At 35.7% G+C, this 20,725-nt stretch overlaps 1 protein-coding gene across 8 annotated transcripts in view; it reads left to right on the forward strand.

The window, feature by feature from the left end:
* The window catches only part of GALNT13 (polypeptide N-acetylgalactosaminyltransferase 13), a 472,802-nt gene that overhangs the window by 269,875 nt on the left and 182,202 nt on the right, over window positions 1–20,725 (forward strand). For all 8 annotated transcript variants that reach the window (XM_070579812.1, XM_070579811.1, XM_070579819.1 and 5 more), the window contains 2 exons: window positions 17,645–17,811; window positions 18,703–18,910. In XM_070579812.1, the coding sequence (XP_070435913.1) occupies window positions 17,645–17,811; window positions 18,703–18,910 (375 nt within the window). The remainder of the gene's footprint in view (window positions 1–17,644; window positions 17,812–18,702; window positions 18,911–20,725) is intronic.

Consider the following 20,725-nt stretch of genomic DNA (forward strand, 5'->3'; position numbering starts at 1 on the left):
CAGGAAATAAAAACAATAGAAATTTGGCAAAGGAGCTAGTCAATAAAAGGTCAAATAGATAGATCAGTGAACCCAAACAGAGAATGGTCTGGCTTTCAATAGTAGAGTCTCAGTTGTCAGCCTGGGACATTGGCGTTCAACCTGGATGGTATTTACTCCAAGGTAGTAAACAGGTGACTCTCAGTATATTCTGGTATCAGCCATAGACAGAGATGTGTCAGTAACTGCATTTCTTTCCTCAGTCTTTGAACTTTCCTTCCCTACTGACTCTTTCCTCAGCCTATAAACACTCTCACATCTATCTTCTGTCATATAAAGCACCAGGTAAACAAACAAGAAATATGCTGTCCCTTCAGCCCAAAGCTTCCAGATGTTGCACTGTTTCCCACTTTTTCTTAGCCAAAATTCTGGAGAAAGTAGCCTTACTGACCATCTCTACTTACTTACTTCCAATTTCTCATCCCATCCAGTGCAATCTGTTTGTCCCCCAAGACTGTCTATTGAAATTCCTCTCACTCGGGTTACAGAGGGCCTCAACATTTGGAAATCCAGCAGAGGCTTTTCAGTCTTTCTCTTACTTTGCGCTACTGTCAATGCCCTTCACGAAATCACTTTATCTTAAATCTTATCCAAATAGTCTCAAAGTTTCTTCCAAGGCTCCTCCATGAGTTCCTCTTTTGCCTCTCACATCTTCAACATTAGTATCCATTCTTGACACATATTTTTTCATCTGTTATTACTAATTTTGTCAACAGTTGTCTGTTGATGATTCCCTATTATCTGTTTCAACATTTGACTAACCCCAGAGCTTCAAAGTCAAGCATTTTATCTTTTGCTTTCCATTTCTTCTTGCATCTGTCAAAGCCAGCATATAACCTAAAATGATGCATAATCTCTCTCTGCCTCTCTCATACCAGTTCCTCTTAAGGTATTGCTTATCTCTATTAGTGATATTTGAAAATCTGGAGTCATGTCAAACTCATCCATATCTATCCCCACACATCGAAATCAATCACCAAGACACAAAATATTGCTTAAGTGTGTCTTTAATTTTTATCTGCTTTCTAGCCTATTTTAAAATGATAAGTAATAATGATGGTAATAATAATAGCTAACATTTACTGAGTGTTCACTATGATGTAGGCATTGTGCCAACTGCTTTATATGTATCAATTTATTTGATCCAACATCCTTTTGAGATAGGTGTTGTAACTAGTTCCATTTTAAAGATGGGGAAATTAAGGTGAAAGGTGATTAAATCGCTTTACTAAGGTCCCATGCCAAGTAAATCATGGAGTTGAGGTTTAAATCTAGGCAGTCTGGTGCCAAAGCCTGCCTCCTAATCTTCTTACCTGTCTCTGCCCTTTTCTTTTTTCAATCTAACCACTTCCCAAGCCTAAATCCAAATCTAAATCTTTCTATCCATATTTTCTTAGGCAATACCAGTTGGGGATCCACATTAATAGTATGTTGTACAAACTAGCATGCCTCAAGTTCAGTTTCATCATTTCAAAAGTCTCTCACAAGTAAGCCACTCAGCTTCTGCTTATGATGAAGCTACACCTCACCAACCCAATCCTGCTCCCAGCTGAGCTGTTTTCAGATGGCCTTGGCCTTGGGTGCTCTTTGGAAACTGGAGCTATCAAAGTGACAACACAGCTTTGTGGTCTCTGGCCATGAATGTGTCACAGTCAGGCCCTATTCCCTGCTGAGGGAGAAGAATGCTATTCTCTGCCTGGGAAGTGATGGTTCTTAGCAGAGCTTGTGGTTTCCTGAAACCTTCATTCTCTGGGCACGTATGACCTCCAGATGCCTGATACACTAACAGAAGGTGATCCTCAGCATCAGCAAGCTGATTTCTGATAAGTGAGGAATCAGGAAAGATCTCATATACATTATACTCAATTTCCAGGTCAGATCTATGTTTGTGAGGCTTGAAAGTTACACTAATTTGGAGTCTTCTTTAAGAAAAATAATAAAAATAGTGATTATAAAATTAGAGTATGCTGAATGGGCTGTGCATTGGGCTCTGAAGCTTGATCTTCTTTGGCTTTATTGCACGTCTGCCTCTATCCACTTTGTTAAGTATCAGAATCATATTGACTCAATAGTTCCCCCATGAGTGAATGTTCCCATATGTTCCAAGCATAAATTTTATCCATGAGCCATAAATGAAAAGTTTGAATGTATAGTAAAAAGGAAAACTTGAAGTGATTTGCAGAGATTACAAAGTATAATAAGAAACTGAAAATCAATATTAGGATTAGTAAAAGTCTTGAAGCAAAAAACTGAAGAAAAACTCAATGACATACCAAAGAGAGGAACCACTTACTTTCTGGTACTTAGATTCTCTGGACCCTTCTAAAATCATCTTCTAGATCACAAGCTCTTCAATTATTTTCCTTTTTCTTCATGTCTTCACCTCAAGTCTTAAAAATACATGTGCACATATGCATACATGTACATCTGCATATTTACACACATAAATATTTCTGAAGAATCGAATGTTATTTTAACTTGAATATTTATGTTATGACCTTGTGGTAGAAGTTCTTAAAATGTTGACTGCATACAAAATTCTGTGCTTGAATTTCTTATGAAGAGTTCAACCGTTTTAATGTTAATAACACTAATAAAGCAAGTTGTAACATCAGTAGTCAACAGGGCATCATCCTCATCACTGTTTCAAAGCCACTATCTATTGTAATTAGGATTCTTATGAGAATAACTCCATTATTTAGTATTTCACCTAAATGAACTGTTTTGTTTTGCAGGGAGGTATTTCTTTTGACTGTTGGTTTAGGGTTGACTTTGTTCCCTAAAATTGGACTCCATGATGTACCATTTGAAATCTGAGAGAGGAGTGACCTTGAGTATGTAAAAATCTGACCATCACAATTGCAGTAATTTCTCCTTGGAAAATGAAAGGCAATACTATTTGAGGCTTCTAGTAATAGATTCAAATGATAACTCATTCCTTCCTACAGCATGTGAAAAAAGGAATCCAATTTCAGATGCTAACTCCACTCAATGCTCTGGAAACCTTTCTTATGATATGGAAACATTCTCTCTTAGAACACAAAGGTTGATATTAAAATGAAGTTTGCTCTTCTCCTGGCTGAAAACATCTCTTGTTTCTCTTATTATAGTCATTTGTTTTACTTTTTATTAGCATTTGAAGTGGGGTGCAAAGTGGCCTTTCCTCTTTCCCCGGAAGCCACTATTGTAGTCCTCCAAGAGATGGAATCACCCCAGCATTTCTCTGTCATGATTTGCAGTTCCTCCACAGTTGTTTCAATTCAAGCTTTGTTTGTTATGTTGGGAGAAATTTAAAATACTATGTATGACTGCCTCTTCCTAGCATTTCAGGAACACCTACCATTTTTATCTTTGCTTGTCACCATTTATTCTCTACATACCCTTATTCTATTCCTGCCTGCTCCCTTTGTACAATTTAGAGGTTGATCCCACTCTCCTTAGAGAAGAAAGCTGTAAGTATTTTGTCTATAAATCTTATGTAGGAAATCAAATATTTGATCTAGATAAAATTTAAACTCTAAAGGAATGCTATAATAAATTCTACAATGAATTATATAAATTATTGGTCAATGGCCAGGCAAGGGAAACAATAGAAAAAATAAACAAATGGGACTATATCAAACTAAAAAGCTTCTGCACAGCAAAGGAAATCATCAAAAAATGAAAAGACAGCCTAACAATTAGGAGAAGATGTTCGCAAACCATATATCTGATAAGGGGTTAATATCCAAAATGTATAAAGAATTCATACATCTCAACAACAACAAGAAACTGACAACCCAATTAAAAAGTGGGCAAAAGATCAGAACAGACATTTCTCCAAAAAAGAAATACAGATGGTAAATAGGCACATGAAAAGATGTTCAACATCACTTATTATCAGGAAAATGCATATCAAAACTACCATGAGATATCACCTCACTCCCCTCAGAATGGCTATAATTGACAAGACAGGAAATAATAAGTGTTGGAGAGGATGTGGAGAAAAAGAATTCTCATACGCTGCTCCTGGGAGTGCAAACTGGTGCAGCCACTATGGAAAACAATATGGAGATTCCTCAAAGAATTAAGAATAGATCTAGCATATGATCCAGCTATTCCACTGCTGGGTATTTATCCAAAGAACATGAAAACACAAATACATAAAGATATATGCACCACTATGCTCATTGCAGCATTATTCACAATAGTCAAGACTTGGAAGCAACCTAGGTGCCCATCAAGGAAGGACTGGATGAAGAAGATGTGGTATATATACACAATGGAATACTATTCAGCCATAAAAAATGATGAAATCTGACCATTTTTGGCAACATAGATGGACCTTGAGGGTATTATGCTAAGTGAAATAAGTCAGAGGAAGAAAGTCAAATACCACATGATCTCACTCATAAATAGAAGATAAAAACAACAACAAACAAACAAATAGAGATAGCGATTGGATTGGTGATTACCAGAGGGAAAGGAGGGAGGGAGGAGAGAGAAAGGAGTGATTAGGCACATGTGTGTGGTGATGGATTATAGTTAATCTTTGGGTGGTGAACATGATGTAATCCACACAGGAATTGAAATGTAATTATGTACACCTGAAACTTATATAATGTTATAAGCCAATGTTACTGCAATAAAAAAAAAAAATTATTGGTCAATGAGAAGGGTTTTTGAAACATTTCACTGCATTTCCTCATCAGTACTATTTTGTCTCAATGAAAATGTATATATTAAACAACCATCATCCTGAAAGATAAAGAAGCATTAATAATAAGAAAACCAGATAAGGGGGCCAGCCCGGTGGCATAGTGGTTAAGTTTTCGTGCTCCATTTCAGTGGCCCAGGGTTCGCAGTTTCCAATCCTGGGTGCAGACATAGCACTGCTCCTCTAGCCATGCTGTGGTGGTATCCTACATAAAACAGAGGAAGATTGGCAGAGATGTTAGCTTAGGGCCAAGCTTCCTCACACACACAAAAAAGAAAACCAGTAAGTATAGACTATACAAAACTGGAAAAAAAATAATGCACCTTCTATTTTATTACTCACTAAAATGATTTTCAATAAACCACTGAATGAAATTTTACCTGGCCTGTTCTGTTTTTAATCTGTTGCTATATGCTTCATAAGAGGTCAAATATGTAAAGTATTTGTATTTTGTGGGGACATTTCCCCCAGTAGCTCCTGGACACACTGAAGAGGTAAGGTCACTGTCCAGGGAGTTCAAAGACCTAGTTTCTGGTTACAGCACAGCCAACAGGTATTTGTGATACTCTTGTCAGGTTGTTTTCTTTGTGATGTGGTTCCCCTATCCATGAAATTAAACGTATTAGATGGTCTGTAAGGCTCCTTCCTTCTCTGTGATTCTGTGGATACAATTATAAATATAATGTAAAACAAGGAGTAGGAAATATACACTTATACATGACTTTGCTTGTGGTGGCAAGAAGCACAGTTTCTTCAGGGTCTTGGTTCTTTAGTATGTCCTAGACCCATTATCAGTCATTTCTGCCTCCTCTTTTGCCAGCTTCCGTCTCTCCTCCTTATGTCATGGTGCTGGATGTCTCTATGGATTTAATTCTCTACAACGGAAATTGGGTTAACTGTCCCATGGAGTAAATTCCAATGCTGGTACCAGGAGTCTAAGCCATCTGGAAACTAATGAAATAGGAGTTACAATGAGGAAATAGAACCTAAATTTACCCCACGTGGTAATCTCTCAGGAAGAGAAATTAAGGAAAATATTTGGTGCACATATGTTACCTCTTCAAGCTGGGACTGGGTCAGCAAGTGTGAGTGCATGGGGTAGGCTGGATTGAAGTGGTTGGGGCTATGGGGGTGAACTGAAGAGAGAGGCAAATAGGTTTTTTTTTTTTTTAAGTTCTATTTTATTCCAAAGGATTTAAGGACAAAGGAAAAAAGAAAAGTGCATGGTAATTAAATAAATCATAAATAAGACAAAATTAGGAGATTTTCCCAGGTATAGTCCAGAGCTAATGTGAAGCAGAGGAGAAATATTGGGTTTAAAGATCTGATTTGTTTTTAAATTGAAAATTATAACTCTTGGTTAGTTTATTTGAAGATAATGTCTAGAATTTCTTTAGCTTATAAAACTATAAAAGTATCTACCTTTAGATATTTAATGTGTTCTTAAGTCTTAAATGTGATTTAAAGGAAAAACAAATTATACTGATATTCAATTTATTTTTGTCTTTTTTTAATAGAATACAGATCTGAATTTTTTTAATAATGAAAGTAAGTAAACACACACCATGTTTTAGACAGCTCAATATGACAGATATCAGCAACATGCAAAGGATGCTGGACAGGTACCAAAACTGTTTTCCAGTCATTATATTCACTCTTTCTCTTCACTCTGTAATTGTAGATGAATAGCTGATCTACTTTGCCAGAACTCGTTACTTCATTTCTGGTAAATCATTTGGAAATTATATTATTACATAAATGTATTTATCACCCAGGATTCTCATTCTTCAATAGTAATGGCTGCTCTTAACTAACATTCCATTGAAATTAAGGATAGATATATTTGACATTTTGATATTGCTTGCAGTCACTGAAGCATGATATTTTATGTTACATTTAGCAATAACAATTGAGGCTCGGGCATTTATGAGGTGTTAATGATGGGAAGGGAAGAGTTGATATACGGAGATTGCTTTGACTTGAGTTATTCGATACAATTCAGAAAATGCTCTGTAATAAGATTGTTCTTCAGGTTATTTTTAGAGAAAAAGAGTTTACATTGCTTTTTAATTGTGTGTGTGTTTGTGTGTATGTAAAGAGAGAGACAGAGAATGAAATGTCTTATACAAAAGAGCACATAGTATATATCATGGCAAAAAAAGTGTATGGTTAAAAAAAGCAAATGGTTGACTTGGGGGCAAAAATTCCATGCAAAGAAATTTTCTACAGTTATGACAATTTTTATATCTTGACAGTTTAGGTTATATATGTGCATGCATTTATCAAAGCTTAGGAAATGTACACTCAAGATTTGTGCATTTCATTGTATTTAAATTTTACATTAAAAGACAAAATAGACCTTGAGCACGTTATGCTAGCAAAATAGGTCAGAGAAAGCCAGATACCATATGATTTCACTCATACGTGGGAGATAAGCAAAAACAACAACAACAACAACGACAAACACATAGAAAAAGAGGGTACAAAAACCTAATTTGCTTTTAAGTTGTGGTGGCATGACTCCACTGTCCAGAAGGGGCACATTTTTCTAATCACACAAAGGTCAGTATAGGCTGTGTGGCCCTCATTCTAGTTCAACAAGCCCGTTTTACATCTTGCTTGATTCTGTGTATCTCTTTCAGTTCCCACTTTGATTATAAGGTCTGGTTCCCATGTTGTACCATGATCCATGAACTGAGTGTGTTTCCTATACTTGTGTGTCAATATCTTTGATCCAATAAAAGCAGAACCCTAGTTTCTTCATGAGCGAATTCTTTTCTTTCTCTGACTTTTCAGGGACTGTGGTGTTCTGTTTCTGAATTCATCCCCTGGATTGGGTCCCTGTTACCTGATACTAGGCACCACAAATATCACTAATTTCTCTGTTAGTATACGTTCATTTTGCTTGTTGCCAGGCTCTCGGTGACAATGCTTTCGCCTCTTGCCAACACCAGGCTGTTCTTGACACAGACTTTTATTCTGAAGCGCCATCTCTCACAATTTACTCTGGATGCAGAGCTTTGCTTGACTGATTGAACTTTCTTTCATTATCTATAACTCCATCTTCCCTCAAGAATGTACAATTCATAACCAACATATTTTTTTAGTATATATATAAATCTCAAGTATTTAATGACCAAATAAATATTTTATATTCAAAGAATTCTGTAGCTGGACTGTCGCATTAGAAGACTACTAAGAGGAAAGCGATCCTTCCAGGGAACTTTTCAGATCTTTTCTTGAAAACAGTAGCTACAGTATGACAGGGAATTTTCCACACACTTCAGAATGACTCAATTCTCTCAATGTGTTGAATTACCTAACAACAGATTTATATGAGAAGGAAAGGGGACTAAATATATAAAACATACTAGGAATTTAGGAGAGTGACCAGTTGAATATCCCTGGGGAAAACATGATTTTGTAAAGGAGTTGTGACTTAAGTCCTGCCTTGAACAATATGTCTGAGTTCTTCCAGAAAGAAAGCATTCCAGTGCAAGGAATTAGAGAGAGAGAAAGACATGAGAGAGCTTTGTTTCCTGAATGAACTTTGAGATGTTCGATATTGCTGAAGAGTTAAATGCCATAATGAGAGGAGATGGTAACGTGAGTGGGGCTGAGCCAGATCTGGAGAAGCCTTTAGAGTTTAGCCTTAAGCCAGGAAGAGCCATCAAGAACATGTGAGTAAAGAAGTGGCTGTTTGGATCTGCATTTTAGTCTGCAGTGAGGAGGTTATGCTTCTGAGATTAAAAAAGTTCCACAAATGCACCATGTCGACTTCGTATGTATGCAGTGACTTAAAGGAGAGGTTATGATCTATGGAGAGGACACAGTAGCAGAGAAAGGTAAGAAAGATACTGAGGGAGGAATCATCAGGATTTGGTGACTCATGATGTCAACATCATCATCATCATGTGTCAACATCAAAATTTCTGGCTTTGAATCTGAGTGGATAGTGGTTTCATTATCTCAGAAAGGTGAAAAATGTCAGGCTCAGGGTGATCAGTTGACTTGGATAAGGCCATAAATGGGAGCGGAAGCAAAGCCTGGTCCAGATTGCAGGCCTTTTGATATAAACATCAGAGTTATATTCAGTAACAAATGTAAGAATTTTAACTTATTAATGGCAATAGTGAGTAATTTTGTTGCAAAGTCACTTTAATTATAGTTAATCACATTCAATAAACATTTAGTTTAGACAACTCATTGTTAAGTACTTTCAATAGCATGAAAGAGTTATATACAGAGGTCACACAAAAAGAACAACCTCATAAATTCATGTTCCAAAACAGCAAAGGCCACAGCACTTACTTGAATGGTATTCTTTATTTTTAGCTGTAGAGTTGAATTATAGTTCATTTCCAAAATTCAAGAGAGTTCTTCACAATAGAAAGAATATAAAACTTGCTTGTACATTACTCATTTTTATGTCTTGAAAAAAGTACTGTTTATTAACTATTGACATCATGGAAGTAACTCCAATGGAAGTATATGATTGCCATTTATTTGGTAGAAATTAGGTCTATGATAAGTTTTATTTTTTAATATAAACCAGATGTCAACTGAGTCTACCCAGTCTGTTAAAGTCAAGATAAGGTCAGCTTAAACCCCAAAAGAATTATCTGTGGAAGTCCAGAGCCCTTCTCAAGATTTATTCAGTTCCCTGGTGGACTTACTATTTCGTGACTGCTTTCCTGACTGATTTCTCTGTTCCTCATTGTGCAGTCCAGATACTAAACCTGGCTTCTTTCTCAAATTAGAGACATACTCATGTAACCACTAATGCAGTGCATTGGTGAGTAGGGTAAATTTAGTGGACAATAGGAGGGGAGAGGGGTTGCATTATACCACTGTGTTCAAATAAGAACTTTGGTCATAACTCATCTTTAAAGTATCCGCCAGCTATCACATCACTGAGGAAAGTCTTCTGGCCACTTTAGCCTCTCATCATTTTACTGGCTCATCGTCTCTCCCCAGTCCATTTTTATTCATATTTTTAGCCTTTCCCACCTCAAGCCCCCACCCTCCTGGAACAAAGCAATGGCTCCCCTCATCTCATTCAAAGCAGTTATGATTTCCTTTGTTTCCTGGAGATGTATGCCTTCAGGCTCATGCCTGCTTCCCTGAGTGCCTCTTCTAGAAATTCTCCCTAACAAAGACACTTTCTTCCCTAAATGAGAAAGGACCTTATCCTATCAGGAAAGAGGTAGAATAGCTGCTTCTGAAGTCAGATTTCCAGGATTTGAAACCCAGCTGCTTCACTTAGAAGCAAGTTACCTAACTGATCTGAACATTAGGTTCTTTCTTTATTGCTATCAAGTGGGAGTAACAATATAACTAGTTCATAAGGAATATGATGATATAATAATAAGGATTGTCAACTGCTCACTCCACAGAAGACCAACAGAATAACTACCACCGTGACAGACAGTCCTAACAGTCTTGGAAAGAGGAAGACAAGGTGGATATTTATAGAGATTGGGGGTCTGGGCTTAAGTGGTTTAAGATTGGTCTTCAGTGCAGGAATCTTATTGAGATGGGTCAAGAATGTGATGTAATAGTTTAGGGTCCATGGACATAATAAGGAGAGAGTCTGGAGATCAATCAATAAACAACCAGTTTGTCTAGTTTAGACATATATCATCCCGAGAAGACAGCTGAGCAACCTATTCTCCTTAGAAGGGATTGTTTGAGCAATTAATTTTTTGAATAAATTTATTTTCTGGAAGTTCTTGAAGCATGCATTGAAGCTATTTATGAGTTTATAGCCTTATCATAGTTCTGATAGTTAACCTATGTGGTTGGAGGAGGTTTCAGTTCTCGGGGTCAAATGAGAGGATCCATATAAAACATATAGTACAATGTCTGCTACATAATTAAGAGTTAAATAAATGTTCACCACTTAGTACTGGCTTTCTTATTATGATGTTTATTAAATCAGGGCTTAACTACTGGAGGAGATGGCCTAGCCTGGCTGAGGAATGCAAGATTTGATAATCAGACCGACTCATAGGGTGAAGCAAGTAGTGGGAGGCAATTCCAGCTTGGTTAATAGGAATGAGCACACGTTGGTAGATATTTAGCTCATGTGTGTGCAAGAACAGGCAAGAAGCAGAGATCTCGGCAGACAGGCAGAAGACCATCTTCTGAGTTCTTCCAGCAGGAAATAATAAACATAGATTAAGGTAAGTAAACAGGAAGATTTAATAGCAGGCAGCCACAGCCAGGCAGAGAAATGTCAGATTAGGGCAATAAATGATTTAGAAGGACTAAAAGGGAAAGAGATAGAAACTTTATTCTACACTGCTATACAAGACAAACAAGTAAAGCAGTTCTCAAGCAAGGATGGTCTAGATACCAGATCTATTATTGAAACTGCATTGGAAGTAAGGAATAAAATGGAAGGTCAGCCACAAGAACTAAGGATAAAACAAGTTCTTAGAACATGGCAATGGTCAGAATCCTATCAGCAGCAAGACTGACCCAAATAATTATGGAAACCTTGTCTATAATATTTGATACAGTGCTTCATAATATAAGAACAGTGTAATATTAAATTGTGTTCATATAATTCCTTTATAATATAATTTGTTTTCCTCCAAAGTCCTGTAACATAGATATAGCAGCAGTTTTACTCTGATTTAAGAGATGACAAAACTGAAACTTAGAGAGTTTGTTCACAGATCCAAAGTGGCAGAATTGGGAGATAAACCTAAGTTTTCCAGACACAGAGCTTGCTCTTATGTGTCCAAATAGGAATGACGTTACCTATGTTTGAGGAGAGTCTGTTATAACAGAATGACTTGCAGACCAATTTTCTTATATTCTTTCCCTTTCTTATCCCTAGCTTATTTATTTATTTGCCCTGGCTCTAAAAACTTGAAAAACAATAAGAACTGAAGATATGAAAAAAATGTAGAAAAACTGGTATTTCTCCACCTCTAGTTCAAATTATAACAATGCAGAGCTATGATTAGGAAGTTGATCTGATAACTCATACAATAGTCTGCCTCATTGAAGTCTTCACACGTCAACCCCTTATTATTTTGTGACATGCAGAATGCTACATTCTGGAGTGGCAGAGATAAATAAGATTATCCTTCCTTATTCTTTTTAAGAATTCAATGTAAATGTAAATCAACATATAGAAACCCATACAAAATCAAGTGCTTCATTTTACTTGAGGCCCCAAGCTGTTCAATTATTATGAAAGAATCTCTTTCCTGTTGCCCAAGTTTTCTTTGCATGGGCGCATTGGAAAGTGATGAAATTTCTCTCTGTGGATATGAAAGTTAACGGTTGGGAAACCTAGAAACCACACATAATTCTGCAGGGTTCAGTGCAATTCCCATAGATCTTAAAAATAAGAATAATATGGAGGACTGGTAAGTCTTTATTTTTAATTACCTTTATTAATCTTCTTTGATTGAGGCGGTAAAAGGTAACCATTGACGCACTGAGCGGCGATCCAAGAGGTCATGCAAACTACAACGTTGGCAGTCACTGTTTGGAGTCCTAAATGGATTGTGTCTAACTAAACCACTGTGTAATTATGCATCCTTTGTGATTTCACATTCTCATCTTATAGTCAATTTTTCTTTCTTTGATGTGGCATGTTGTGTTCAGTAGCTTATCTGAAAATATCAATATGGTTTTGAAAAGAATAAAATCAAATTGTAACAGTCTGTGTTCCCATAACGTGTGCATAGCCAAGAGGAAAGATGGTCAATAGATATACTATCTCACTGTATTTGCACGTTTCAGACATTGGAAACGTGATTCTACCACCATATTCTGTCCAAAGAAGAGCAGCTGGATTTAGTTCTCATATATTTATAAATCAACAGGTGATACACAGAAGACTGGACCAACATTAGTGTACATCCAGATGACAGAAGAGATTATAAATGAAATGAAGAAGACTTTCTGACTCCAGTGCTTACAATTATAGTAAATAGTGTCCTATAAATTTCATCCAATATAAACACGAAAAGGGATATTAACATTATGCATCTTATTTTAAAATGATGTGAGCAAAAATAGGGTTTTACATATATAAATATATTTTTTAAATCAATGTTTCTGTTAATAACTTTAAGTAACAGTTCTCAACTTTGACTGCACTTACAAGTCCCCAAGGGAGATTTTCTCCTTTTTTTTTAAATCCCATTACCCAAGGCCACACCTGAGACACCTAAATCAGAATCTCTGTGGATGAAACCCACACATCAATCTCATGGGCTGATTCTAATGTGCAGCCAAGATTAAGAGCCACAGGTATATTATTACAGAATTAAAGGGAAATAAACTTTCACTTTCAAGTATTATAGATTTAGTATGTCATAATATAGTGTAAATATGAAATGCTGCTATGAGAAAGCTTATAATTTTACTGCAATACCAAATTTCAGGAACTTAATTTGAGTAGTGAGCATCAAATATTCCTTCAAAATTGATGAAAATTGCTATTGCAGTCTGCCACTTTTACTCTCAAAGTTAATTACATACACATTGTGCTCCCACAATAATGTCAACTTTTGCCAATCCCATTTAGATGTTTACATAAAAGAAAAGTAATATCTTCATAAGACAGATTGCCAAAAGAGTATTTGGTCCATATGTACATAATTTCAATGAAAACAGATTTTCTGTGCTTAATTTTAATGAAGTGGTCCTAAAGGAAAGGCTATTTTTCTAGTTGGTTTAAAGATAGATGTTTGAGTGTATGATTAAGGCATACTTTTAAATAATTTAATGTTTTTTCCTAATTTTTCAGACATGAATAATATCATCTAAAATGTTTGATGTATCATATAATGTGTGGAAGACATCATTACTGTTACTAATATTATTAAATATGAAATTATTATTTATTACATAGAGTATTGCACTAGCTTTGTGACTTGACACTTGTATTTGAGAAGTGAACATTTGAATTAGTCAACATTGAAAGTCCTTTCCAACTCGAACATTTGGAGATTCTGAGCTTTACTCTGCAGTATAGACCAAGCAATATCTACTACACATTGGAGGTTACCTACTTTAATCTTATTATGTAAAAGATATAAAAGCTGAGGTGGACAGTGGTGAAATTACTCTTGTAATAGCACAAGGAAGAAGTTGTTTGCCCCGTGTCAGGGAGAAGAGATTATTAGAAAAGTCCAATCCATTTATTTTAGTATTTACCCCCACCTCCCTCATATAGGTTTCTTGTTTTGTTTTGTTTTTAATTATTTCTGGAAAAATCATTGAGCTGAAAACTCTGCCAGCTTAGATACTAAAGGCATTAAAAAGAAGAAAACTAAACAACACTTTAAGTACATTTTCTTGGCTGAACAAAAAATTATTATATTCACCTGTTTTAAGATGTACACATTTTACATTTTATGTGTCTGAAATCAGGATGGATTTTACAGTCAGTGGTTAGTTACAATCATTGTCTACGGCTGATAGTTGTTATGTAGGCAATATTTCTTAAGCTTGTATGGACTTGGTCGTAGTTATTCACATAGTTACGCTCAACTAAGTTTTGTGCACTGTTTACACCACAAATGTAGAGTTTAACTGTCATTCAACATTTCTTCAGAAAGATTACAGTATGATTCAGTATTGGAACAAAACGTTATTGTCTGAAAAGAAAGGCAAGGAAAAAGCAGCAAGAATTATAGTTCATATGATGAAGCCAATATTTATTGTTCGAGCGATGACTACAATTCTGTATTTTCCTGTTAATCAACAGCTGACTGATTTATATAGGCTTGCTTCTTATCATGTCAACCAGGGACCAGCAGTGTCAGCATCATCATGGATCTTATTACAGTTGCAGAACCTTGGGCCCATCCCAGATCTACTGAATCAGAATCTGCATTTTATCAACATCCCTGACGTAATTCCTGTGCATCTTCAAGTTTGAAGATCACACCTTCATAGTACCAAGGAAGATACCCACAGATGATGGGGCTCTTTTATATTTTGTTACTGAGACGTGCTAAATGTATGCCTCTCATATGTTAAGCAACACAACCTAAAGCCGGAGAAAGCTCCTTAGAGTAGATGAAGGGAACTTCAAAGCAACAAGAAACTGGTTTGACTGATTCATAAGCAAGCATGAAAATATTGATAGAAATCTATGTCCAAATAAGTCCAAATAAGCTTTATAAGCTCTAGTTAGATATTAAATAGATTCTAGTGATAAGAAGCATTATGCTATAGTTTATTTGACAACATTTTTTTCTTTCTCAATGGTACATAAAATCATGGTGTGTATTACTAGAGATGAAACAATAACTTTGATAAAATATAGCCAATGATACCAATTCAGTGTATCACAGACCCACTAGAAACCATGAAAATAATAACTCTTGTTCATATATATTTATGCACTTAAGATAACTGGGGGTAAGCTGACATAGAAAGTGATTAATTTGTAAAGCTTAAGAATTACTCTGTAAATTATTTTATTATTATACAAAGTTTTCTTTGCTAAATAACTGTTTACATAGGAAGAATTCATAAAAATATTAGCCACATTTTATCTTTATGCTACATTAAATAATGACAGAGTGGAAATTTTCTCTAAGTAAACATAATAGCTACATTAATACTAATTTAGTTCATTATAACTTTGTCACATAAAATGAATTTAAAATTAACATGTGTGAGTGAATTTTTTTAACCACAAAAATAAAGCATGATAGAAATAGTTTAAGAAGCTGGATCTAAATATCTGCTTTTTGAGTGGTATTTGAAGTGATTTATCTAAATTAATATCTTGAACATTTTTTATTTGTTGACATTTAGTGTAATATACAAAACACTTTAATTTAAAAGAAATCCCTTTTTTTCCAAATGATACTGAATTGGCTTCATAGACTGTTATCCATGGGTTAAACCAGTAGTTGTTGACTGTTGGACTGTTTTCAGACTGTTTTTCCAACTTTACTTCTTTATTGATGATGATGATGATCTTCACCATACTTTTTGCTTAGCATGCAAAGGTGATGGGGTGTTTTGATGAGGCAGAAGAATGGAGATTTGAGGAAAACTGTGGCAAGAACCTTTCCGAATTATCAAAATGGCTTTCTAAGTTCATTCAGTGATGAGCTGACTGGAGATGCAAGTCGAAGAATAATGAGGCATATGGAAACCATTTGATTGTTGCCACAAGAAGGAGAAGAAATGACTATGAATCAAGCTACTTTTCTACTTTTTCCTCCTATGTGTTAATTTTCTTTTTTTTTCCTCTGGGAAAGATTTTCCATGAGCTAGCATCTGTTGCCAGTGTTCCCCTCTTTTTTTTTTTCCTCCCTAAATCCCCAGTACATAGTAGTATATTCTAATTGTAGGTCCTTCTAGTTCTTCTATGTGAGCTGCCAACACAGCATGGCTACTTAAGACAAGTGGTATAGTTCCATGCCAGAGAACTGAACCTGGGCCACCAAAGTGGAGCGTGTCGAACTTTAACCACTAGGCCATCAGGGCTGGCTCTACACAATATCTTAAAAGTATGGATGCTTATTGAATGTTTTTCAAATAAATAAATGCTGAAAAAAATGTCATAGTTCAGGTATTTGTACATTCTTACCTGAATAGATTAGATACTTTAGACGGTTTTCAAAGATGATTAAAATCTCAACAGGCACACAATCAGTATTTGTTTTATTGTATGCCTTCATCTCCCACATTTTATTGGGTTTTTTTCACTTACCTGTGAAGGAGACTAATTTTAATGATGCTAATTTTGTGTCATGTGTAAGGTTGTTCATGAGTGGCAAGAAGTATCTGGTTCATTTTATTTTATGGAACGACTTTAATTCTCTAGCTCTTCAGAATATTTTACATGAGAAAATAACCTAAAGTGAACCAACTTCCTGTCCTGCTCTGGGTACACAGTGACATTTTTTTAATGTTCTATAATCGTGATGATTTAAAATTACATGATGGAAATGTGTGAATGTTGACAAGCTGATGGGGTAAGGACCATTTGCAGGTTGAACTGGGATGACCACCTAGAGCACGACGCCTATTGTTTATCCAAATGTACCTTTTCAGATTGATTGCTTCAAAAGTAAAGTCTGGGCTTCTTTGGATTTTTAAGCAAAAATAAAAGCTTTTCTCACAACATCAAGTTCTAAATGTAGAAGATTCTAGTGTGGGCCATTACTAGTCAGTGTGCTCCAAAGACCAGCAGCATCTGAATCACCTGGAACTTTTTTAGAAATGCAGGATCTCAGGCTGCATTTTGACAAATCCCTAGGTGACTCCTATGCACGTTAAAGTTTGGGAAGTACTGGTAGCCTATTCCCTTTCCTGATCTCTGAGTTTGATTATGTAGCACTAATTAAGAATCTGCAGAATGCATCCTAACCCCTGAACCTTTCCTTCAAAGTTAACGTGGTTTATAGCATTTTCAAACAGAATGGAAATCATGCATGACTAGATTTTAGAAAAGAAAAATAATCTCAGTTTTACATGCTTCAAAACTCTGTGGACATATGTCTTTTTATGTTCTTATGACTTTTTGAGTTATACAATGATTGTTTTTTTCTAAACAAAGAATAAAATTATATCCACTAAACAAATTCATCTGTCCCTGTTGTACCTGGTCTTCTGTTGATAGTCTCAGAGTGTAATTTTAGCTTTCTTAGACTTGTGGAAATCATGCTGCTTTATTTAACTCCTGCAGGAGTTAAAATAAAATATTAGTAATTATGCACATTTAATTTTCAAAATGCCTAGTGATTACTCACAGCATTTACAAAAAGGAAAATGATTTTGGATAATCATAAAATGTTTTTTTAGGAAAGGGCTTTCAAGTCTAAAGTTATGTTATTATGGTTATTTTTTATTGCAATGATCAGAATGAAAAGTGAATTTCTTAACATATCCCTCTGCTTTCCTCTTTTCCAGATGCAAGACAAAGGTCTACCCTGATGAACTTCCAAACACAAGTGTAGTCATTGTGTTTCATAATGAAGCATGGAGCACTCTCCTTAGAACTGTTTACAGTGTTATAAATCGTTCCCCACACTATCTACTCTCTGAGGTCATCTTGGTAGATGATGCCAGTGAAAGAGGTATAAATATTTTTCTTGTATATATTTTTAAAATTAAAATAATTTTATTATAGTCAAAAAGATAGCTGGGCGATGATGTACAGTTTCCTTATAATTATACTAACCCTGAAACCACCTATCAAATTTTCATCAATAGACCTAGTCAATGCCAATTCTAGCAACAAGTAACTAGTTTTCAGTTTCTCATATGATTCCACGTGGCTCTTACTAACTGAAGAAATCAGCCAAAATGATTCTCAAAAGTGTTTCTTTGGAGGCCAGCCGGGTGGTGTAATGCTTAAGTTTGCATGCTCCACTTCGGCAGCCTGGGGTTTGCAGGTTTGGATCCCAGGCATGGACCTAGCACCGCTTGTCAAGCCATACTGTGGTGGGATCCCACATAAGATAGAGGAAGATTGGCTCAGTTGTGAGCCCAGCAACAATCTTACCCTAGCAAAAAGAGGAAGATTGGCAACAGATACTAGCTCAGGGTCAATCTTCTTCACACGCACACACACAAAGTTTGTCTTTTTTTTCCAACTCGATCATATTATTGAGCATGTATGTGACTTTGTGGCTACTTGTCATTTTTTTTCTTTTAGTTCAGATAAACACAAAATAACTTATAATTGAGGAGTCTGCATTTGCTAATGTGGCCATTTCCAAATTAGAGTCTGGTATATTAACTTCCTATTTTATCCTTATCCTTGTCAGCCAAGTGACAGGGTCATAATGAACTGTACATTAATTTACTGATGAAATCTCTGTATCTTTATTTCACCTAACGCAGAAAATGTTGACAGGAGTTGGCCACCGTTCCTGTGTGTTGAATTTCCAACTGGGCAGTAGTATCTCTGCTATGTCTTAAAACAGTTTCAAAACTTTCTTATAAATTCTTATTGCGTGTTACAGATTTTCTCAAGTTGACATTAGAGAATTATGTGAAAAATTTAGAAGTGCCAGTAAAAATTATTAGAATGGAAGAGCGCTCTGGGTTAATACGCGCCCGCCTTCGAGGAGCAGCTGCTTCAAAAGGGCAGGTCATAACTTTTCTCGATGCACACTGTGAGTGCACTTTAGGATGGCTGGAGCCGTTGCTGGCAAGAATAAAGGAAGACAGGTAAGAGCTCATGTGTTATGTCTGCCTGGATTGTGACTGAACCTGTTAGGACTGGTTCAGCTTTTCATCAAAACGTCTCTTCCAAGTTGCTATTTTCAGAAGGTTTATTTCCTAGCTTTCAAAAAAGCAGTTCCCTCCCTTGTTTAATAAAGACCTTGGCTTATTTATGCTGAAAACATGAATATTTGATCAAGAAATAGTCACACAATTCAAATGGTAACAATGTGTTGAATATTCATTTTTTGGGTGAAAGAAATCAGTCCAATGTGAAATAGTACAGTATTTTATAAAATATTTTCAAAGCACCTTACTGTATCCTCACTAGGTAATGTAGGGAATGTAGATGTTCTTACCTGTAGCTAAGCATAGGGAGGATTAAAAAGGTTGAATAGTTTGCCTTAGTTATTGGAAGGGTTGGGAACAATTCAGTTCTCGCTCACAGACTAGTCTTCTCTCTACTAGGTCACTTTGCCCTTATGCAAAGTGTAGTTCAAAAGTACCTGGAGGATCTTAAAAATAAATACGCACACTCATACATGCACTGAAATGAAGTCACAATTAAAAAAATGATAGAGAACACAGCTATAAGTTTAATAATTTAAACAATATTGCCACTTTGTACATACAAATTGTGAAATCTGAAAAATTGAATACTACTTTATAGAAATTAAGAATCTTCATAGATATTTGCAATTCTTTCTGATGATGATGCTATGAAGCACAAGCTTTTTTTGTGAATAAGCATTGATGGTAAATGAGTATAATCCCTAAGCACCTAATGAGGACAATGGACATTAAATGCTGTCTGATAGAACAACAAAGTGTTGCAAAACACCTTGCATAGTCATTTCACCTATAGTAGAAAGATCTTTCTAGAATTGAAGTTTTTAATTAAGCATCCAAGACAGGGGCTGCTTAGTATGAGCTACTCCAGGTACGTCACATAAACGGCAGGATTTGGTACTTGCCAGGAAGATGGATGGAGGCTGTCAGTAAAATGAACCACAGCAGTTGAAGAAAGCAGCAGGAACCTTGTAGTCAACCAAGTGTAGTACATGGCCAATAACCTTTTCCCACTCTGTGTGTTGTACAGTACCCACAGGAGGGTAAGACTGACAAAGTAAAACTAGCTTGGAATATCTTAAATGCATTTTCTGACAACTTTTTGAACATTACGCTGCTTTTTTAAACGTGTGTTTCATATTCAATTTAGTGAGATTTTAATATAATGTTTCAATATGGTCATGCATAGGTCATTTATTTTTTAATCTAACAATGTATTGTGATTGTACTTGCATATAATGAACTCTAATGTCTTGTCCTGCTTGTAAGTTCTAAAGTTGCCATAACTAGATAATAAAGTTCTGTTGAAGGTTGTTAGATCTAATTTCATCTCCCTGCAAATAAATCATTAAGTTTAATGAAGAAAGAGAGAAAGATACTGATTTTCTAGGGACTGGAGTCACCAAGAAGCTTTTCCAAGGATAGACGAATCATATTGATTTCAGAGAACTCTTGGCTTTGGCCGATTGTGTGGAATATTAGACCCAATTGAAAATGGGAATTGGTAATACCACTATTACAAAACCAGAATGAATAATGGACAACATTTCTTTGCTTTTTCACATCTGTGAGTGATTCAAAAGCATATTCATATATTTATCTTCTACCAAATATGAAAAAACAAGCTCTGCTCTTTGGAATTAGCTACAACCAATACAATCTTGGGTAGACCTGAACATTTAGTGTGGAGATGGTAGAAGGTTGATACAGTAATAAAACATCTAAGCTGGGAGTAAGGGAAGAGTGGAGAAG

Source organism: Equus przewalskii, chromosome 17, assembly GCF_037783145.1.
Source record: "Equus przewalskii isolate Varuska chromosome 17, EquPr2, whole genome shotgun sequence".
Lineage (NCBI taxonomy): Eukaryota > Metazoa > Chordata > Mammalia > Perissodactyla > Equidae > Equus > Equus przewalskii.